This window comes from Chiloscyllium punctatum, chromosome 3 (assembly GCF_047496795.1).
Source record: "Chiloscyllium punctatum isolate Juve2018m chromosome 3, sChiPun1.3, whole genome shotgun sequence".
Classification (NCBI taxonomy): Eukaryota; Metazoa; Chordata; class Chondrichthyes; order Orectolobiformes; family Hemiscylliidae; genus Chiloscyllium; species Chiloscyllium punctatum.
The window spans coordinates 46,406,847-46,430,389 of NC_092741.1; the positions used below are offsets into that span (position 1 = coordinate 46,406,847).

General features: G+C 38.3%; 1 protein-coding gene across 4 annotated transcripts in view; it reads left to right on the forward strand.

The window, feature by feature from the left end:
- LOC140458371 (prolyl endopeptidase-like) overlaps positions 1–23,543 on the forward strand; it is a 173,843-nt gene that overhangs the window by 70,550 nt on the left and 79,750 nt on the right. For all 4 annotated transcript variants that reach the window (XM_072552818.1, XM_072552845.1, XM_072552838.1 and 1 more), the window contains 3 exons: positions 1,177–1,368; positions 7,027–7,224; positions 21,422–21,525. In XM_072552818.1, coding sequence (XP_072408919.1) covers positions 1,177–1,368; positions 7,027–7,224; positions 21,422–21,525 — 494 coding nt within the window. The remainder of the gene's footprint in view (positions 1–1,176; positions 1,369–7,026; positions 7,225–21,421; positions 21,526–23,543) is intronic.

A 23,543-nucleotide genomic window follows, 5' to 3' on the forward strand; every position in this document is an offset into this window, starting at 1 on the left:
TCTTCTCTCTTCTGCCTTCTCAGTGACCTTTTCACACATCAATGCCAAAAAGTCTATACAGTTAACTTGTCCCCAATTGCTAAACCTTTTCCAGTGTTGCTAAAACATTATTTGCAAAAAGTATTACCATGACATTTGATGAAAGCTTTTCAAATTTTAGTCTAAGTTGCACTTGCATCATTCAACAGGGACTTAAATGTATGTTTGCATTAAGCTATATACATCAAAAAAAGCAAACATTGTATGAATTCTTTGGGAAAGCGAAGTAGTGATGTTAAGTCGCATCATATGACTCCACACCTACAGCCTACATTTCCTCCATTTTTCCAGCCGTTGCTTGAATCTCCAAGGTGTGTAGCAGCAATGTCCAGAACCAGAAATCAGTGTTCCTGTATCCTGGTCAGCATGAATAAGAAACATTGCCCAGAACATTGTGATTAAATCTTAAACATCTTTTAAGATGCCCTAGCAAACCCCCAAAGGCAATTAGGGATTAGCATCAAATGATGGCCCATCTCCTGCAAGAATAAGAAAATTCTTGTTATACTTTTCAGTCTTATTTCATTCTGATTCATTTTAATTTTCTGGCAGTTATCCCCAAATGTATTCTAATCCATGCAAAGTTTGAGTGCTTATCTCTGCTTTGGAGTTCCATTTGCAATTTCTAAACCAGTAGCAACTTGAAAATTGTCAAACCTAATCAAGCAATCCCAAGAATGATTGCAAAATCACAAATACAGCTGTATTCCACCCATAGTTGATAACTGAAACGCATTTCGTCCTGATTGGGCTATAAGTTAATTTCGTCTATGAGTATTCTTCTGAAAATTGTGATTGTGCACATTTTTGTTCATAAATTTGGCATTCTTTTTCAAATCTGATCCGGAAATTACCCCTGTAAACAAAATGGAGTTTTTGTTTATGAACAGTTCTTGAATGATGTAATTACAAGCTGAATGCATTTACAAGCTCTAACCATTAGGTGGATGAATAGAATAATTCTTCAATTATTCTGAAACCAGCTCTGCCATCTTTACTTGAGAACATTAATCTGACAAAATAGAATCTAATGTGCTTTGACACCTGACCGTGCTTGTTTATATTAACACAGTATAAGTGGTGTTTGTTAAAGTCACTTTCTAAAAGAAATTGAGCAATCAAATTCTATTTTAATAGGAATCCTTCCTTGGATCAAACTGGTCGATAACTTTGATGCAGAATATGAATATGTCACTAATGAAGGGACTGTATTCACTTTTAAAACAAATCTCAATTCTCCTCATTATTGCTTGATTAATATTGACTTCAGTAATCCTGATCCTTCCGAATGGAAAACTTTGGTTGCCGAGGATGAGAAAGATGTATTAGGTAAGTGCGAAATTCGTTTTCAGTTCAGTTTATCATTATAATAGTTCTCTTGAATGTTCCCTGAATCAGTTGTTTAACAGTATATGAAGGACACAAAATTTATGTGTGTTTTTGCACGTGCATGAGAACTTGGGAAGTATCAATTTTGTGCAGTATGTCACATTGTAATCTAGCAGATTTATATGTCAGTTTATTAAGCTACCCTATCTGTACATTAAATTTTCTGATTCTCATTCTTCCCTATTTATGCTGATTGTTCTGTAACTAACTCATAGGAGCAGGTCTGGTCACCACTGTATCGGAAGCATGTGGAGGCTTTGGAATGGGTGCAAAAGAGGTTAATCAGAATGTTGCCTAGATTGGAGTGTATAAGGAGAGATTGGACAAACTTGGATTATTTTCACCAGAGCATCTGGTTTGAAATTTTGACTGAAATTGAGGGTTTTGAAAGCACTGACAAGCTAGGCAATTTTGTTAGTTCCATTAAACCTGAACACTTTCAGTCAAAATATTTGTCTCAATAACATAATTTGCATTTATACCAAAGATCAGTTGGGCGAATGGGCTGAGAAGTGGCGGTTGGAGTTTAATTTAGATAAATGCGAGCTGCTGCATTTTGGGAAAACAAATCAGAACAGGACTTAAACATTTAATGGTAAGGTCCTGGGGAGTGTTGCTGAACAAAGAGACCTGAAGTACAAGTTCATAGTTCCTTGAAAGTAGATTAGCAGTTAGATAGGATAGTGAAGAACGTGTTTGGTATGCTATCCTTTATTGGTCAGACGTTGAGTATAGGAATTGGGATGTCATGTTGCAGCTGTACAGGACATTGGTTAGGCCACTTTTGGAATATTGTGTGCAGTTCTGGTCTCCCTCCTATCGGAAGAGTTCAGAAAAGATTTACAAGGATCTTGCTAGGTTTGGGAGAAACTGAATAGGCTGGGACTGTTTTCCCTATAGTGTCAGAGGCTGTGGGGCGACCTTATAGAGGTTTATAAAGTCATGAGGGGCATGGATAGGATAAATAGACAAAGTTTGTTCCTTGGGGTGGGGGAGTCCAGAATTAGAGGGCATAGGTTTTAAGATGAGAGGGGAAATATTTAAAAGTGTCCTAAGGAGCAACTTTTTCACGCACAGGGTGGTGCATGTTTGGAATGAGCTGCCAGAAGAAATGGTGGAGGCTAGTACAATTATAGCATTTAAAAGGCAACTGGATGGGTACATGATTAGGAAAAGTTTAGAGGGATATCATCCAAGTGCTGGCAAATGGGACTAGATTAGGTTAGGCTAACTGGTCGGCATGAACGAGTTGGACCAAAGGATCTGTTTCCATGCTGTACATCTCTATGACTCTATGAATTATTTACTACATAATTATGCTGCTAACTGATAAATAGAGAAATTGTAATGCTGAAATCTTCAATGTTTGGTTCAGGAATAGGTTGAAATGCTTATTGGTTTCAACTGACTACACTTCACTCCAGTACCACATTTAGTTCCCTTGAGTTATAGCTTTGACCTCGCAGCATTTGTGCCGCTGACCCTGGTTCATATACATCTTTCAACCAGCATCGTTAAAGAATACTTTGTCTAATCAATATCCCATCGCTGTCTGTGAGATCTTGTGGAAGTTATTTGGAAAATTGAATTCTAAAGTGAACCCTGTACTGCCTTAAGTTTGATTTGTATTTCTATATTGTGTGTATTAAGAAGGGAAGAACATAGCTTTAATTTGATTTTTGAGTGGCATTGAAAATATACTTCCATGCATTCTAAATTAGGCTTTTTAAAATAAAAAAACCTTAAGATGAATATTTCCATGCCCTAGAAGCAAGTGTTGAAGAGCGTAGCAAAAATAACCTGTCATGTAGTAGCAAGATGTCCCAAGATAAAAGAAAACCAAAACGGAAAAGAGTTTGTTTTTCAAGATGAAACCATTCAGAAGGTCAGGGAGTGTGCAGTTTATTTCAGAGAGAGAGAGAGAGAATAAGGTCATTTAGCGACTTAAAAGGCTTGTAACAATAGCAGTGGAGTTTAACAGTAACCAAAACAGTAATCCAGGCAGAAAAAAATCCTGAGTGGCTTTGTGTTTGTAAAAGAACAACTCAAGAAACCAAAGATTATGGAAGTGGTGTTCAAGGAGTCCATGTTAAGAAATAAGTGAGCCGTATTCGAGGTTGGTTTAAAGGTGTCTCATTTAGCAGTGCTCTGAAAGACAGTACTTCCAAATAAACCTGTTGGATTATAACCTGGTTTTGTGTGATTTTTAACTTTATCCGCCCCAGTCCAACACCAGCACCTCCTCATCATAATTAAAAATAGCATTTGTGAATACAGAACTTTGCTGAAAACAAACCAATTACAGCTGCACCCAAAGAAGAAATGTTTTACTATTTGGAGCTTCAAACATCTGTTTCGTGTTGGAAAGGAAACAAATTAAACTCCAAATAACCAGGACTTATTAGGTCCTCTTAGTTTAAAGTTGGAACATAATAACCCTCCATCAGAATTTATGAATTTGCATGACTGTTGAGGCAAAAAGGTTTGAAATTTTATTTCAGATATGACACCCTTTATTCCATTTGTTTAAAGTTTAATATAGTTTTTTTTTCCTGCTCGTACAATAAACTTTTATTATCTTGTGTTAAGAGTACATTGGCAGCCTTTTTTGAATGTGCTCAATGACTGACCCCAATAGTAAGCAAGTGGCAAAAATAAACTTTCCATCAAGCTTGGTTTCACTCTTGGATCTCACTTGACCATTATTACCATCAGCTAAGATAATAACAAAGTGGGGGCTCTTTGCAGAGTTAGTAGATGTTGAATTTGAGAGCGAATCTGTCAACCTTTAAAATTGAGAAGGCAGAGATACTGAGATAAAAGCAGGGGAGTTGATGTGAAGTATATGATTGCAACTTCAACATGGTCTTGTATGTTGTTATGACATTTGTGGGCATAGAATATGTTGAAATCTTTTTGACTAAGACTAAACTGAGAAAGTTACAGGATAAGTTGATATAAAAGCAGGATGTTGTAAGAATTACATATTTAAACTGTTTTAACAACTGACTGCAATTGAACAAAATGTAATTTGATTCTTCACCTGTTTAATCGAGTCAAAATTGTTAATTATTGAAAAATAATTCAAACGCACAATGCTACAGTTTTGTTAGATAGGGACAGCGACAAATGTGTACTCCAGGTGGTCAGACGAACAATTTGCAATCTTTAAAATTATTTAAAAAGCAATGATCAATGCTTATGAGCTTGCACCTGAAGATTATCAATTAAAATTTAGTATTACAAGAAAGAAACCTAATCTAACATTTATTCAATTTGGAAGAGATAAAGAAACTCTGAGAATCCATGATTTTGGTCATTGAATTTAGAGAACATATTTGAAATTGTGATGGTGAAGAATTTCAAAATAATATTCCAGTAAACCTATTAGACTTGCTTAGATTTGCAGCAAGCATCAAAGATCAGAAGAGTGGCATTTCTGGTAGTTAGCAATATCATTTCACATAAATCATTACTGCGGAAAATGGTCGTCCATGCCACAGTATAAAGAAAGGAAAATAAACTGGAAATCTGAAATGAAAACAGCTCGTAGAAAATTATAGGTACTGGAAGACAATTCCAAAATAACCTTGGGGATGTCAGGTTGTAAATGATAAAAACCTTTAGTCCAAACCCTAAAGGGTTACTATTTGGATCTTCTCCTTTCTCTCCACAAAAATAGCGTAAATGGAAAACAATGTTGATGATTGAACTTTAAACATCTGCTTCATTTCGGAGAAGAAACCAATTAAACCCCCTAATAGCCAGGACTTATTAGGTCCCCTGAACAACCAAGAGCCACCCACTCTACCTGTAGTTCCTAGTCTGTTTACAAAATTTAGTGGAATAACTCTTCAAGGAAGAGATGTCATTAGATTTGCAATATCGATATGCAAGTATTTTAGCTAACCAAAGAAATCCAGCATGCAACCTGGCTCACTCACAAAGTTGTTAAATATAAATCAAAACAGTGGCATATCTTTTTTTCAGTTTATTCACACATTACGATGGCCTGACCATGTACAGTAAAAGATATTGAAAAATGTTTGGAGATAGTTCTAGAAAAGCTCAGTACAGGGTAATCCTTTTTCTGCTTATTGTGCTGTTTGGACAAGTCAGCCATATCATTAGTGGAAGTATGGTTTCCATGTTTTTGCACTGTGGTGCAAAGTCCCGGAGCTTCTCTATGGCCTTAGTAGTTTCAGCTGGGGAAACCAGCAAGTGAGCAGAAGTGCATCCACCTGACTCTTCAGGGTGATGATCGGCCTTTTTCTTCCATTGATGCATTTCATTCACATTTAACCACACTTCAAAAATGTTGAGGTCATCCAATGGTTTTGTTAGCCTCCTATTATGTTGGTGGTATGCTGGCATTCATAAAGCAACGTTGCTACGTAGATTTTCCTATTGCAAGAACAACACCTTGTCAGTACCATCGAAATTGGTAAAGATCATAGCAATGTCTGAAATTGTTTCTGTTAAGTTGATTATTTTGGTACCTTAAGTTTGCTTTATGAATACCTGGACATTTTGCTGAATTTTAATCCCTTTGCAAGGCATGACAGCTACATTCTATTCTTTATAATAAAGAATTATACAATGGTTTCTGATTGTTCTAAAATTACTGCACATTTTTGAAGAGGCTGTGATGATACTATGGCTTTAAAATGTTTATTTTGTCCTAGTTTTTTTTTATGAAGAAAGGTTGAGACAGATACCGAGCGGACTGCTCAAGGACAATAAAGCAAACAGCTTTTGAGGCCTTGGGTTTTTTAAAAGTTGGAACAATAGAAGCACCCTAAATGGGTGGGATCAAGCTCCCACAGAACCAGGTTTTTTTTAAAATTTTCCTTGCTGGGTTCTTTAAGCTGGATGTAGAAATTCTTATTCTTCTCTTTGTTACAGCTAAAAACTAGAATTGTGGTCACCATGCTGCTAGAATTGCATGTGAAACAATCTGTTTTACTGAATTTGTCTTTGCCAAGAATGTGTTTATGAGCTGTTACTACAGAGGAGCCTCGATTATTGGAAGGACAGGGGCAGGCAGTATTTCATTCAGTTAATTGAATTCCGGATAATTGAATGCTGGATAACATAGTCTAACCGAGCATCAGCACCTTGCTATCTTGCCAGATAATCCGATATTTGGATAATCGAATACCAGATAATAAAGGTTCCTCTGTAAATTGAAATAGTAAATTAATGGTTGTTTATATAAATATGTATTATTTTGATAAACATTTCAATAGAGTTACAGTAAAGCCAATTCTTTTCATTTATTTTGTCTATATTTTTACACAACAGTTACAGTGTGTATTAGTTAAAGCCGAGTAGTCTGACCAATCAAATTGCATCTGGAACACAACGTCTTAGACTTATCTTTGAAATAAAAAAAAGATAGGGTCTTGAGTATCTTAATATATTTTGAGGGGATTCAGTCTGATCCAATACAGGTTACATTCTACATTTATATTTTACCCTTATGTGAATTATCAAAAGTATAATTTAGATAATGCCTTGCTTTAAGTCAATATTTGTAATTAAATTTTTCTTTTTGTCTCCAGTGTGTTTACAATTTAAGTTTTTCTATATTTTCAGAATGGGCAGGATGCGTCAAGAACAATTTTCTGATTTTATGCTATCTACATGATGTGAAGCATGTTCTGCAGCTGCATGAGTTGGCCACAGGAGCACACTTAAAAACATTTCCGTTGGAGGTGGGCAGTATTGTAGGCTACAGTGGACAAAAGAAGGACACAGAAATCTTCTACCAATTTACTAGTTTCCTGACACCAGGTTAGTACAGATTAATGTAGATTTTTAATTCCAGTTCTAACCCAAAGACTGGGGGAAAAAAAATCATTCAGTTATTTTGAGTTGAGTAATATGTCTTGGGTAAAGAGCTCCGTTTTGCTTCCAAGAACATTCATTTCTACCTTCAATTTTTATCTCCGACTTTAAACCTTTATTCTTCCAGGCTTTCCCTTAGGACTCAATATGTTAGTGATTCCGCAGTTTAAATTCTGCCCACTGCCTGTCAAGTTGGGTAAAACTTGCATTCAGACTTGCTTCCCATCTCCCTCCCACTTTCAATTGACCAAAACTAGGTTTGCTAATTTTTACAAATGTGATTTTTTTGACATCTGTTGTGCATCATTAATTATCCTTGGACTGAACAGTTAGATGGGTTTTTTCAGTGGTTGCCAATGGTCACCATTAGGGTAGCTTTTAATTTCAGGTTTTATTAAATTTAAATGCCAGCGAGTGAGACTCAATTTCATGTCCCTAAACCAATATTCTGAGTCATTGGATTACCAGTCCACTACTAGTACATTACCACTAAGCCATCGCTACCTCTTATATAAAAGGAATAAAATAAGACTTGAATTGTAATGATCCCTATGGTTTAGATTAGATTAGATTACAGTGTGGAGCAGGCCCTTCGGCCCAACAAGTCCACACCGACCCGCCGAAGCGCAACCCACACAGACCCATTCTCCCACATTTACCCCTTTCACCTAACACTACCCCTTCACCTAACACTAACAATTTACCATGGCCAATTCACCTAACCTAGATGGCTAGATGGTCTCTTAAAAATCCAAAGTACCAAGCTACTTCAATGAGGAAAATAATGAAAAAGTTTTTTTAATGCAAACTTTACTTACATATATCAAACTAAAATCAAAATAAAACAAATATGAATTAACAAGCAAATTGTAGTCAATTTAAATTACAGATTACACGTTAAATAGGTACAACAAAGCGAATTCTCATGCGTCTCCCAGTCAACCTGAATTCTATTGGTAAGAGTCTTCATCAAAGTAGTGCATTTCTCCTCTGTCTTCAGGTATGCTCACAACAGGCACAACATCATTGATCCACCAGTATTTATCTGAACTTTCAGTGCACCCATGGTCATATCTAGTGAATAGCTAACTTTAAGAGAAAGTTACACTGATCTTATATTTATCTGTTGCTGACTCACAGATCCAGCACTACTTTTTGTTTCCCTTCACTCTGCCTGCAGTGTACTTCTGGATGATGTCAGCACAAACATATCTGACTTTTATTTAGTTTCAACCAGTCTCTCATTTTCTCTAGCTGCTTGAAGTTTGTGTCTTTCTGTCAGGGTCTAACTCAAAAACAGAGTAACCTTTGAAAGCAGGGTCACTATACCAGCCATGCATTCAACCAGCAGTCTGTTCATGCAACAGCTCACACTTTGCTGGGAACCAACAGTTGCCATCATACAATACAAAGAAAATCCAGTGGGATGTAAAATGGTTGGTTCAGTCTCTTTTCACAACTAGACAAGTTGAAATTCATCTTTGTAGGGATATACTATACAGAGAATGGAGAGGGAGACAACAGGCATCAATTCTTTGGGGCGAGGGATGAGTTCACATTAGATTTGGTACTAGGTAATGAAGCCTGCCAGATGCTAGATTTGGAGGTAGTTGAGCACTTTGGTGATGGTGACCACAATTCAGTTATGTTTACTTCAGTGATGGAAAGGGATAGGTATATACCACAGGGCAAGAGTTATAGCTTGGGGGAAAGGCAATTATGATGCGATTAGGCAAGATTTAGGATGCATAGGATAAAGAAGGAAACTGGAGGAGATGAGCACAATTGAAATGTGGAGCTTATTCAAGGACAAGCTACTGCAGGTCCTTGATAAGTATGTATCAGTCAGGCAAGGAAGAAGTTGTTGAGCGCGGGAGCCATGGTTTACTAAGGAAGTTGAATCTCTGTCAAGAGGAAGAAGCGGCTTATGTTAGGATGAGATGCGATGCTCAGTTAGGGCTCTTGAGAGTTACAAATTAGCCAGGAAAGAGACAAAGAGAGAAAGAAGAGCCAGGAGGGGATATGAGAAGTCATTGGCGGATAGGATCAAGGAAAACCGGAAGGCTTTCTATAGCTATATCAGGAATCAAAGAATGATTAGAGTAAGATTAGGGCCAATCAAGCATAGTAATGGGAAGTTGAGCGTGGAGTCAGAGGAAAGTCAGAGGAGATAGGAGAAGCGCTAAATGAATACTTTGCATCAGTATTCACACTAGAAAAAAACAATGTGGTCAAAGAGGATACTGAGATACAGGCTACTGGACTAGGTGGGATTGAGGTGCATAAGGAGGTGGTGTTAGCAATTCTGGAAAGTGTAAAAGTAGATAAGTCCCCTGGGCTGGACAGAAATTATCCTGCGATTCTCTGGGAAGCCAGGGAGGAGATTGCCAAGCCTTTGGCTTTGTTCTTTATGTTGGCGTCTGCAGGAATAGTGCCAGAAGACTGGAGGGTAGCAATTCTTGTTCCCTTGTTCAAGAAGGGGGGTAGATACAACCCTGGAAATTATAGACCTGTGAGCCTTACTTCATTTGTGGGTAAAGTGTTGGAAAGGGTTATAAGAGGTAGGATTTAAAATCATCTAGAAAGGAATAAGTTGATTAGGGATAGTCAACATGGTTTTGTGAAGGGTAGATCATACCTCACAAACCTTATTGAGTCCTTTGAGAAGGTGGATGAGGGTAAAGCGGTTGATGTGTATATGGATTTCAGTAAGGCTTTTGATAAGGTTCACCACAGTAGGCTGTTGCACAAAATACGGAGGCATGGGATTGAGGGTGATATAGCAGTTTGGATAAGAAATTGGCTAGCCGAAAGAAGACACAGGGTGGTGGTTGATGGGAAATATTCATCCTGGAATTCAGTTACGAGTTGAGTACCACAAGGATCTGTTTTGGGTCCACTGTTGCTTGTCATTTATGTCAATGACCTGAATGAGGGCGTAGAAGGATGGGTTAGTAAATTTGCGGATGCCACGAAGGTTGGTAGAGTTGTGGATAGTGACGAAGGATGTTGTAGGTTACAGAGAAGCATAGATAAGCTGTAGAGGTGACAAATGGAGTTTAATGTGGAAAGTGTGAGGTGATTCACTTAGGAAGGAGTAACAGGAATATAGAGTAGTGGGCTAATGGTAAGATTCTTGGTAGTGTAGATGAGTATAGGGATCTTGATAGGGTTGTTAAGAAGGCATACGATGTGTTAGCTTTTCTAGGTAGAGGGATTGAATTTCGGAACCGTGAGATCATGCTGCAGCTGTACAAAATTCTGGTGCGGCCACATTTGGAGTATTGCGAACAATTCTGATCACCGCATTGTAGGAAGGATGTGGAAGCTTTGGAAAGGGCTCAGAGGAGACTTACTAAGTTGTTACCTGGTATGGAGGGAAGGTACGAGGAAAGGCTGAGGGATTTAAGGCTGTTTTCGTTAGAGTGAAGTAGGTTGAGAGGCTATTTAATTGAGACATACAAGATGATCAGAGGATTAGATAGATTCGACAGTGAGAGCCTTTTTCCTCAATAGCAATGGCTAGCACGAAGGGACATAGCTTTAAATTGAAGGGTGATAGATGTCAGAGATAGTTTCTTTACTCGGAGAGTAGTAGGGGCGTGGAACGCACTGCCAGCAACAGTAGTAGACTCACCAACTTTAAGGGCATTTATATGGACAAAGGCATATGGACAAGAATGAAATCGTGTAGGTTAGATGGGCTTTAGATTGGTTCCACAGGTCAGCACAACATCGAGGGCCAAAGGGCCTGTCCTGCGCTGTAATGTTCTATTTTCTTTCTCCTTCCTACACTCTACTTATTACAGTCCCCACACTTGTTATTCATTTGGAGCTGTGATGGAGGGACTACATTAGGAAAACGATTTGGATATTTATTTAAGACCATAAAAAATAGGAACTGAGTAGGCCATTCCTTCCTTTGCTGCTCTACCATTCAATAGTATCATGGCTGATCGGCATTCCTCACCTGCCCTTTCCCCATAACCCTTGATTCCCTAAATGAGCAAGAATCTTTCTGTTTCAGCCTTAAATATATGCAATTCCTCTGCCTGTGTTCTAATGAGATCACCTCTAATGCTTCTAAATTCTAGTGAGTAGGGTCCCAATCTGTTTCGTCTTTGTGCATAAGGCAATCCTTCCATAGTGGGGATTGTCCAAGTGAATCTTCTCTGAACTGCCTCCAATGAATTTTGTTAAGAGGACCAAAACTGCTTGTCAAATGTGGTCTCATTAGCACCTTGTTCAGTTACACTTTCCTACTCTTATCTTTAAATCCCCTTGAAATAAGGGTCAATATGCCATTAGCCATCCTGATTACCCACTGCACCTGTGTGCTAGCCTTCTCGGTTTCATGCATTAATACCCCCAAATCCCTTTGTGTTGCAACTTTTCTCAATTTAGATGATACTCTAGTTTTCTTCTCCTTTATAAAATGAACAACTTCATATTTTCCACATTATACCCTATTTGCCAACTTGTCCAATCAGTCAACCTATCAACGTCTTTCTGTAAACTGTTTGTATTCCCTTTACAACTTGCTTTTCACTTCATTCATACATTGTACATCAAACTACCATATAAAGATTACAAATACATGTTTTTTTTAACAACTAAAGCCATTAGCTGGAGGATGCTGAATTTTTGGGAAGTGGATGATACCATTGAGCATTTGTCTGGTTCCCTTGCTACTGTTGTTCTGAGTCTGATTGGTCATGCACTCTTGAAAGCATCAATGTGGCACAAGCAAAATCAATGTGTTGTTTGCATGAGTTCACCAGCACTTGGCACATTTTGTTTGGCTAATTATTGTTTCTTTTGTCAAACTAGAAGTATTAGCAGCTGTGGAAAGCCATGCATTGTGGCTTAATTATTGGCAATAATACCAAACCTATCTATCTTTACAACTTTTTTTTTCTTTGCTGTTTAAATTTATAGCATTTAGGATTTACTTTATGGACAGAAGTGTTAGAAAAAAAAATCAATTCTTTGTTCATAAATTTGAAAAACACAAAATGACTTATTCTTTATTCAATTAATTGTCTATTGGACACCACCATTTCGTTTATTCTCAAACAATAGTTCTCCTTTCTAAAGATATTATTGCTAGTCAAATAGAGGATTTTATGAGTATGGTTGAAATTCAGCTTAGGACAAAATTCAGTTTAGTGCATTGAATTGGTCCATGAGCAAAGACCTATACAGGATTTGAGAATTCTTTAAACGTATTAAAGATGGTTAGTTCCTTTGCAATGTAGAATCTTTGCTCTGGTCATTTGACTTAATGATATTTTTGCAACGTTCACATACATGATGTATTTGTTCAATAGCTGGTCAGTGAATAAGGATTACTCTAACAACAACTTTTCCTTGTAAATCAAAAGGCTGGAGCTTGGAGTTTAGCTGTAATGTTTTTCAAAATAATGACGACTACTACTACAATTGCGTATTTTGTGCTATGGTTCTGAAAAATTTCTGGGTCATATTTATCTCCCTGCAAGACACGGTACTGCTTCCTGCACAGCATGCCATTTTCCTTAATTACTACAATCCTTTCAGCAATGATAAAATGCTACAACTCTAAAAAGAGCAAATGAATCTTCTAAATGCTGTAATGATAGAATCTGTGACATGTAAATTATAACAGTATACCATGACATTTAATTTTACTTGCATTGAGTAACCTGCATTCTGAAATGTTTGTTTGAACTATTAGTTACAGTCTCAATTTAGTGTGGCTCTCAAGTCATCATTAGTTGTCCTTTTTCAAAATAAATTAAACACATTTTAAAGGGAATCATTTTCATCAAGAAATAGTCTCTAGCTGTTTTCATTCTTTGTAGGCACATAACCCAATAGTATAAATTATAACCAAGTAAATCTTCACATCAATTATATCTGATATCATTGTGATGAAGATAATGTGAGTTTGATTAGATTTCTTAGTGTGGAAACAAGCCCTTTGGCCCAACAAGTCCATACCGACCCTCTGGAGAGTAACCCACCCAGACCCATTCCTCATATTTACTCCTGACTAATGCATCTAACTCCTATGGGCAATTTAGCATGGCCAATTCACCTGACTTGCACATCTTTGGACTGTGGGAAGAAACCGGACCACCCGGAGAAAACCCACGCAGACATGGGGAGAATGTACAAACTCCACACAGAAAGTCGCCCGCGGCTGGGATTGAACCTGGGATCCTAGTGCTGTGAGGCAGCAGTGCTAACCACTGTGCCGCCCCATTGCTTGGGTTGTTTTCATTTGTCCTATTTAGTAAGTATTCTGAAAACTCTGGATTATGTTTAGGAATATTCAGGACTAGATAGAAGACGAAGAGTAACTTATAACAGGTACAAAAGGAGCAAAACAACAGAGGCCCTAGGGGAGTATAGAAAGTACAAGAGAGATCTCAAGAAAGTAATTAGGAGAGAAAAGGGGCGAGAAAAATCCTGGAAGGCAAGATTGGGGAGATTCCCAAGATATTACAAGTATATTAAGGAGAAGTGAATAACCGAGGAACTGTAAGTAACCAAGGGAGAAATCTGTGTGTTAAGTCAGTGGACATTGGTGGAGTTTAAATGAGAACTTCGCATCTTTCTTTACTCGGGGGAAGGAGGATGCAAATACAGGCTTGAAGTTCTTGAGCAGATTGATATAAGAAATGAGGCATTTGAGGTTTTGGTGGGTTCAAAAGAGGAAAGAAATCACCACATCTGCCTAATTTGCATCCCAGACTGCTACGGGAGATGAGGGAGGGAATAACAGTGGCCCTGACCTAAAGTTTTAAATCTTCTCTAGCTACAGAGCAGAGACCAGAGGACTGGAGAACAGTTAATGTAGCCCCTCTTTACAAGGAAATGATGGGGGAGACCAGGGAGCTATAGACCAGCAAGTCTTACATCCGTAGTTGGGAAACTACTGGAGAAAATTCTGAGCGCCAGAGACTCGGGTTCAATTCCCGCCTCAGGCAACTGTCTGTGGAGTTTGCACACTCTCCCCGTGTCTGCATGGGTTTCCTCCGGGTGCTACGGTTTCCTCCCACAGTCCAAAAATGTGCAGGTTAGATCAATTGGCCATGCTAAATTGCCCATAGTGTTAGGTGAAGTGGTAAATGTAGGGGAATGGGTCTGGGTCGGTGTGGACTTGTTGGGCCGAAGGGTCTGTTTCCACACTAAGTAAGTAATCTAATCTAATCTCCATTTAGAGAGGAACACTTTGATCAGGGATAGTCATCATAAGCTTTGTCAGATGGAGATCATGCCTAACAAACCTGGTTGAATTTTTCAAAGAAGTGACCAAGTGTGTAGGTGAGGGTATGGCAGTTGATGTAGTTTATATGAATTTCAGCAAGGCCTTTAACAAGGTCCCACATGTGAAACTGATAAAAAAGGCAAAAGCTTATGAAATCCAGGGTAACTTGGCAAGTTGGATCTAAAATTGGTTTAGTGGTAGGATATGGAGGGTGGTGGTTGAAGACTTTGTTTGTTTGAGTGACTGGAGCCCAGTGTGCATAGTGTACCACAGGGGTCAATGTTGGGTACTGCATTGTTTGTGAATGTAGGGGATAGGTGTGTGTGTGTGTGTGCGTGTGCACACACGCACGCATTGGGTGAGAGGGAAGGGGGGTAATAAATAAGTTAGCAAGTGGCATAAAGGTTATTTATACGGTTGACAGAAGGAAAGTGTTAGGTTACAGGAGAATATAAATGGATTGGGCAGATTATTAATTGATGGAATTTAACCCTGATAAATGTGAGATTATGCACTTTGGAAGAAATAACAAGTGAATACTTAATGAATGGCAGAACACTAGGAAGCCCAGAGGAACAGAGGGATCTTGGGCTGCTTGTCCACAGAAAGGTTCCAGGACAGGTTAATAGGGTAGTTAAGAAGGGATACTTGCCTCTATCAGTATAGATTATAAGAACACAGAGGTCATTTGGAGAGTACAGAACTTTGGATTAAGCCACAGCTGGAGTACTGTGTGCAGTTCTAGTCAATACGCTATAGGAAGGATATGAGTACATTTGAGTGGGTGCAGAAGAGATTCATTAAACGTTACTTGGAGTGGAGAATGTCAGCTATGAAGAGAGGCTGGATAACTTTCACTTGCTTTCTTTAGAGCACAAAAGGTTGAGCGAATCCTGATAGAGGTTATGAGGGGCATGGACAGAAAGCAGCTTTGTTGAAGGGTCAAGAACAAGAGGGCACACTTTTAATATGGAAGGCATGAGGTTTAGAGGGGACTTGAGGAAAGGCTTTTTCACCCACAGAATGGAGAGTCCAGAATGTACTGCCTGGGAGGGTAGTTGAGGGAGAAAACCTCACAATATTTTAAAAAAAAATACTTGGTTGAGCACTAGGAGTGTAATAACATTCAAGGCTATGGGCCTAGTGTAGAGATGTTGACACTAGTGTCGGAAGTAGTGCATTTTGGCAGTGCAGACTCTATAGGCCTAAGGGCCTCTTCATTCCCGCAGAATTCTGTGACTCTCTCTCATTCAGTGAATTTTTTTTTCACCCTGGGTGGGTGATACAAATAGGGTAATTGTATCTCTGAAGAAAGTACACTATCTAAAAATGTTGTGTGGGAACACCAACTGGCATTTTGGGATAGTTTTGCTGAGTTTCGGAAGCTTGTACTTTAATCCAAAACAGAATGATGCCAGGTAATGCAATCTTTTGCAAAATATAAAGAGTTCAATGAAATATGAGTCAGTATACGAGTTACATGCTGACACTAGGCAAGATTTTGTCACTAAATAACCCCTCTTAAGGAAAAATAAATTTGCGCACTACATCTGTCTTTATTAAGAATTCTACATTAAACATTATCACCTCAGTAAAAGAAAAGCAGTTAACAGCTAAATTTTGAACAGGTACATGTTAACAGGTAAATTTTGAACCAGCTTGTTCAAAACCTTAACGTCATTTGATCTAATTCTTTCCCATACCCTCCAAGGCAGTACTTTCTGGACCTCAACCACTCTATGGGTGTAAGAACCTTTCCTCAAATTTGATTTCATTCGATCAAACATCTGTTTGTTTCTGAGTTTGTATTGTAAATCGTCCTGATCAGTGCAAGACAAAAGCTTTGACAAAATGTATTTCTTCAATAGTATTCCAATTCTGTACCACAAAACAACTCAAGACAAAACAAATGTCATTCTGACTGAACAACATTAATGTTTCTGGTCAATGACCAAAGATAATGGCAATTCAGATTATTATAGAATAGAAAGTCAGAATGTATAACTCAAATAGAAATTGAATTACATTTGTGCTGTAGTCCAAATCTTCCTGTTCTCATCCAATTTTGCCTGAAGACTTTATATGGTATTGGTACCCTCCTGTCTGCATTCTTTCTGTGAAATAGGCTAGTCATAAATTATAAATTTTTCGTAAGTGATTACTACTTTAAAAAGTTATAGTTGCTTCCTGTCACATACTACCCCACTTTAATATTGCTAGCAAAGCTGATTTTCTAATATATGACTAATAATGCTATAGCAAATCTCTTGGTCATTAAAAACCTGGTTTATTAGTCCGTCTAATGATTTATTAATGCAGTGACACATACCATACAGCATGAAAGGTCATGTAACAGTTGCAGGAGAACAAATAATGATAATACATAAAGGGTCAGGTCTTTCAGCCCATTAAGCCTGCACTGATTCCGTTTCCTTACTTAGAGCTGCCGCTTGTTGCCCATACACAGTTTCTGTCTGTCCATTCGCCTCCTATTCATGTGTCCATCAAAATATGCCTTAAATGTTACTAATGAGCCAGTTTTCACCACCTCCCCTGGCAGTGCCTTTCAGGTGTACACCACCGTCTGTGTGAAAGGTTTTCCCCACATTTCTGCCCTAAACGTTCCCTATCTTATCTTGAATCCTGCCCTCTTGTACTTGATCTTTCCATCTTGGGAAAAAGCCTCTGACTATCCATCCTATCTATGCCTGTCATAATTTTGTAAACCTTTATCAGGTTGCCCCTCCGCATCCATCGTTTCAGTGAAAATAATCTTCAGTTTATCCAACTCTCCTTTTACTTTCCAGACCAGGCACTGTCTTGGTAAACCATCTCTGCACCCTGTCCAAAGCATCCATGTCTTTATGGCAGTGTGGTGACCAGAACTACAAGCAATATTCCAAATGTGGCCTAACTAAAATTTTGTACAGCTGTAACATAACTTGCCAACTTTTATATTTAATTCCCCAACCAATGAAGGCAAGCATGCTATATGCCGCCTTGATCACCTTATCCACCTGTGTTGCCATTTTCAGGAATCTGTATGCCAAAATTCCTCTGTATGTCAATGTTCCTAAGGGTTCTGTCACTTATTGTTTAATTTGTACCTGAATTTGATCTTCCAAAATGCATCACTTTGCATTTGTCCAGAAATGTGGAGGACAAGTTAGCTGAAGAATTAGATATTGATGTTATGGAAAGTGTATGTTGTTAAATTTTACACTGACAAGTAAAAAACAATACACCTACCATAAGTGCTGGTGTGTTTTTTATAAATTAGCCAGCTCAGTGCTGTTGTGTTTTTTCTCTTTTACACCTCACCACCACATGATAGAAAATACAAACTGCATTCTTTCTGAGCAACGTATGTAAATATGTATTTTTTTGTTTTTATTCGATAAATATCTGTCACATTAAAATCTGTGCACAAACTTCACTTTTGTAGTCATTGCATGTTTGTTACTGTTGGTCCAGTCCAATCACTGCATTTTCAAACAAGAAAGTTTGTCATTGATATATTAATTGTTACGAAGTTAACAGTATGTCTGTTCACTCTAAAGTAGAAAGTGTTTTCTGAGTTTTGAAGTAAACTCAAAGTGCAAGCTCAGCTGGGAAGTGCAAGCCCAAATGGAAAGGCTGGGAGACGAGCTGTTCCATAAAATAGATACGTGTAACAAATGGCTGTTAATTGGATACCTGAGTTTTGGTTGCTGTTTTGACAACAATTCAAATGTAACCAATTAGTTTAAATTATGCCCAGGATACTAAAACCCAATTGAATTTGAATTTATTGTTTTGACACCCAGTGGCTCAAAGGTAGAAGACAGAGGGTGGTGGTGGAAGATTGTTTTTCAGACTGGAGGCCTGTGACCAGTGGAGTGTCACAAGGATCAGTGCTGGATCCACTACTTTTCGTCATTTATATAAATGATTTGAATGTGAGCATAAGAGGTATAGTTAGTAAGTTTGCAGATGACACCAAAATTGGAGGTTTAGTGGACAGCGAAGAACGTTACCTCAGATTGCAATGGGATCTTGATCAGATGAGCCAATGGACTGAGAAGTGGCAGATGGAGTTTAATTTAGATAAATGTGAGGTGCTGCATTTTGGGAAAGCAGATCTTAGCAGGACTTATACACTTAATGGTAAGGTCCTAGAGAGTGTTGCTGAACACACAAACCTTGGATTGCAGGTTCATAGCTCCTTGAAAGTAGAATTGCAAGTAGATAGGATAGTAAAGAGGGTGTTTGGTATGCTTTCCTTTATTGGTCAGAAAGAGTTTGGAAAAGATTTACAAGGATGTTGCCAGGGTTGGAGGATATGAGCTATAGAGAGAGGTTGAATAGACTGGAGCTGTTTTCTCTGGAGCACGGAGGCTGAGGGGTGACCTTTATAGAGGTGTTTAACATCATGAGGGGCATGAGTAAGATGAATAGACAAAGTCTTTCTCTCGGGTGTGGGGAGTCCAGGACTGGAGTGCATAGGTTTAGGATGAGAGGGGTAAGATTTAAAAGGAACTTCAGGGTCAACTTTTTTATACAGAGGTGTGTGTATGGAATGAGCTGCCAGAGGAAGTGGTGGAGGCTGGTACAAATGCATCATTTAAAAGGCATCTGGATGGGTATATGAATAGGAAGGGTTTGGAGGGATATGGACCAGGTGCTGGCAAGTGGGACTAGATTAGGTTGGCATGTATTTGTTGGACCAAAGAGTCTGTTTCCGTGCTGTACATTTCTATGACTGTATGATAATTTTGTATGTGTGTGTGTAGAGGGGGATGCTGTTTTTTAAAAAAAAAAGTGAGCATTTTGAAAATTAGTCAGAGAGCAACTGCCCATCTAACATCTTGCTCTCAACAAAATTAGAAAAACACTCTCTATGGAAGGTACCTTTCCATGTAAAACATACTTGCAGTAATACAAAACAAGATGACCTGGGGAGATGACCAGCCGGAAGATTGAAGACACCTGGGAAGACAAAGACTGGGTGGTCTTGTGATTTAAGTTTATGTAATGTTTAACAATTGTGTTATTGGGTGGAACAGCATATCTTTATAGAGTTGGAGTCAGATAGTAAGTAGTTAAAGTGGGGGGGCTTAAATTTGACTAAGGTTCGCTATTAAAATTAAGAAAATAAATTGTTATTTTTTTATTGAAACTGTTAAGATGCAGAGGTCGAACCCCTCTTGTTAATTAAAACTAAACACCCAGAATCGCTCATCTTGTCTCTGTTAAAATGTGAGTGACAGAGAACTCCTAACTTCCACTATTTAAAGGTAGTGGACATTAAACAAAAACTATTCATAAATTCAAGGCTTTTTTTAAAAGAAAAAACTACTTACTATCTAACTCCAACTCTACAAAAATATGCTGTTCCAATAACACACTTAATAAACATTGCGTTAACTCAACCCCTCACAATGCCAGGGACCCAGGTTCAATTCCAGCCTCTGGCAACTGTGTGGAGTTTGCACATTCGCACCATGGACACGGGAGGCGGGAATTGAACCCGGGTCTCTGGCGCTGTGAGGCAGCAGTGCTAACCACTGTGCCACCCATAATTAGTCTTGATAAATTAAAAATGTTTAATTCTGCTTTACAAGTGCTTGCTTCATTGAGTGAACAGTCACTGATGTTTACAGTACAGAAGAAGGCAACACAATTCATTGTGTCTGTGCGAGCTGAAAAGTGTTCTCAAACTTTGTCCCATTTTACAAACCTCTTCTCTAGCTTTGTAGCATCCTACATTTAAAGTGCATTTCCAGATGCTTTTTGAATGCTGAGAGGTTTTTTTCCTCTTCCACCTTTACAGACCCCACAACAGTGGGTGAAGTATTTCTCTTCAGTCTCCCCTAGTCCTCCTTTAAAATATATGCCCCTGATTATTGATCTCTCTGCAAAGTGCAACAGGTCCTACCTAACCACTGTTCCCAAGTTCCTCATGATATTATCCATCTCAACTAAATCTAGCCTTAGCTTCCTCGATTCCAAAGATATCACCCCCAGCCTATACAATCTTTTCTACATGCTAAAATGTTCTAGTCTAGCAGCATTCTCGCATACCATTTCTTTACTTTTTCTAGTATAATCCCATCATTTCTGTAATGTGACAAGTTGGACACTCTGATGTTTTATTTCTTTTGTCAGGTATGTACTCTTCAATAATCTAAAATAGAACTCTCTAGAATCCTGGTAGACTGTCAACAAAGGACATAGTTTCAGTTTGAATTATGAAAATGCTATAGTGAGCATTGTAGAATGAGGAATTTGAGGGATGGAGAGACAAGGTAGTGATAAATGCGGACATCTTATCCCAGTCACAGATGAATTTTTTTTTCATCTATAATTCATGAAAATAATTGATTGAGGTACCAGAAAACATTGCTTGTGGAACAATGCTTCAGCAAAGAATCGGCATTCTAAGAAAGAAAGGGGAATGTTAGAACAAGTAGGCTCATCAACATTACAAAACAGTTTGTTAATTTTCATAACAGGTCGGCTCACTGCTTTTGTTGGAAAATAGTTTTTGTATGAATATTGCTAGCATATCTAGTTTAAAAGTATGTTTTGGATTCCTGCATTTCGACATTTTTTTCAATAAGAGTGTAAAATTGAAATCTTTCCACAGCTAGAGAATCTTAGACTTGTATATATTCTATTACCTTCAGGTTACTTTTTACTGACGATAGAGTGGCCTGCACATGCTTTTTGAATCCCGATGTAGGTACAGCATCAGGCAACTCTTTACTCTAAAACAAATGAGTGTTTTTGAAGCTAAGTGCAGACAGAAACTCAAACTTTTTGCAGTGCTTGATCGAAGCTCATTTTATGAAAATTATTTTCATTCATTCATATATTTGAAGCATTTCTTGTACAATTCTCTTTCAGGTATTATTTATTACTGTGATCTGACCCAAGATGATTTGGAGCCACATGTTTTCAGAGAAGTGACTGTGAAGGGATTTGATCCAGCTGATTACCAGACTGTTCAGGTGATTTGGGCATTTATTAATTTTTCACTAATTATTTTGATGTTGGCAAGCTTAAATAATCATTTAAACTAAGTTTGTGCCAAAGGGTCTGTTTCCATGCTGTATAACTCTAAGATTCTATAAATAGTTGTTTAAAAAAAATCCATATGGAGTAGCAAACAACTAACTCTGCTGAGAGAGGGGTGAAATTCCAGAATCTTCCAAGTGGAGACTGGGCGAGGTTAATGAGCAGATCTCCATTTTATGGCTCAAAATGGCAGGCAGGAGTTTAAAACAGGAGCAGTCATTGGCATAGACCCTGCTGATGCCATATTCAGGCAGGGTTGTAAATGGACAAGCAGCTGCCTCCCTGGAAACTGTCACGGTCATATCTATTTCAAACATGACACAACTTATTTTTTGAATATTTACCACACCTACTGACAACACATGTCTCTCATGATTATCTGTCTTTTAAAAGATGGATATTCTTCTTGGGGAAATAACTTTAGAATGAGGATGTGTCCTTTATTAATACTCCCTTACTCAAGTAACCCAAAACTTGGATACCATTACTATAGGACAAATTGAGGACTGCAAATGCTGGAGATCAGAGTCGAAAAGCATGGCACTGGAAAAACACACAAGTCAGGCAGCGTCCAAGGAGCAGGAGAATTGACATTTTGGGCATAAGGAATGATGAAGGGCTTATGCCCGAAACATTGATTCGCCTGCTCCTCAGACGCTGCCTGATCTGCTGTGCTTTTCCAGTACCACACTTGTTGACTACTATTACTATAGCTCTAGTTTGTTGTTATGTACTAGTGATCCACCAGAATTTACTTGCTCACTGCTAATTGCTACTGACTCAACCTGGCATTCAGTACAGTACAGTACTCAATTGAAACATAAGCTGACGATAGCTCACCAGTCTTATCTCTGCTGTCCATGTTGATCAATGCCAACTACACTTAAGGGGAAATATAAATATGAACTTGAACTGAGTGTGCAGCTTTCTTAGTACTGTCTAGAAATTAAGTTTTGTACAGATGGAGATTTGTGTATGTGTATATGCAAAGTCTCTCCTGGTCCTTCTGTCTGCTTAGAGGAAATTTTCATTCATTGTACCTGCCCTAATTCTGTGGCACTTATTTAAAATATAGATATAATGTGTTTTTTTGTATTACTATTACACAAGGAAACTCGGCCAGCTCTCCTCAACTTCAATGCACCACCAACTGTTAGGTTCTGCACCATTGATATCTTGGGTGTCAACAGTGTCCTTCAGTGCTATTCTGGAATACTCTCCTTAAAGGCGTTGTGAGTCAACCTATAGTTCATTGAGTGTAGCAGTTCAAGTTGGCAGCTCAATATCACCACCTCTATGCAAGAAAGGATGGGCAACCAAATCTGGCCCAGCCACAGCGCCCACATCTCAAGAGTGAATTATAAAAACTGTATAATTCAGTGGGCCATATCAACCCATCTCTATGAGAAACTGTTTGGTTGTCTTTGAGTAGCTCACTTCCTGATTCCCAAAATTTAATCTATCAACTAAAAACATTTAAACCTCGAATACAATGGCTCACTACCACAGAGTACAACCCGCAGTCCCCTGCCCAAAAGGGGAAGATCAGAAATGTTTAATTATGTACAACGCAGTCTCACAAAAGGCCAATGGCTGACACTTTCAGCCCTGATACATACCCGGTTTACCTCACGTCATAGGTAGAAGTCACAGTATCTCAAAATTTGAAAATAAGTTAAAGTAATACTGGATCGTGTAGATAGGGAGAACTTATTCCCACTTGAAAAAGAAAATGAGAGTAGTTAAGGTATCGAAGGCACTGCCTGTGGTGAGGGCAGTCTTTATTAAGACATTGAAGAAGGCTTTGGATGATTATTTTGTTAACATATGTGTGCAGCGATATGGAACAAAGGCAGAAAATTGACACTAGGTAATAGAACCAGTGCAAGTTTGGGGGAGGTGGTGGCACAGCGGTATTATCACTGGGTTGGTAATCCAGAGACCCAGTTAA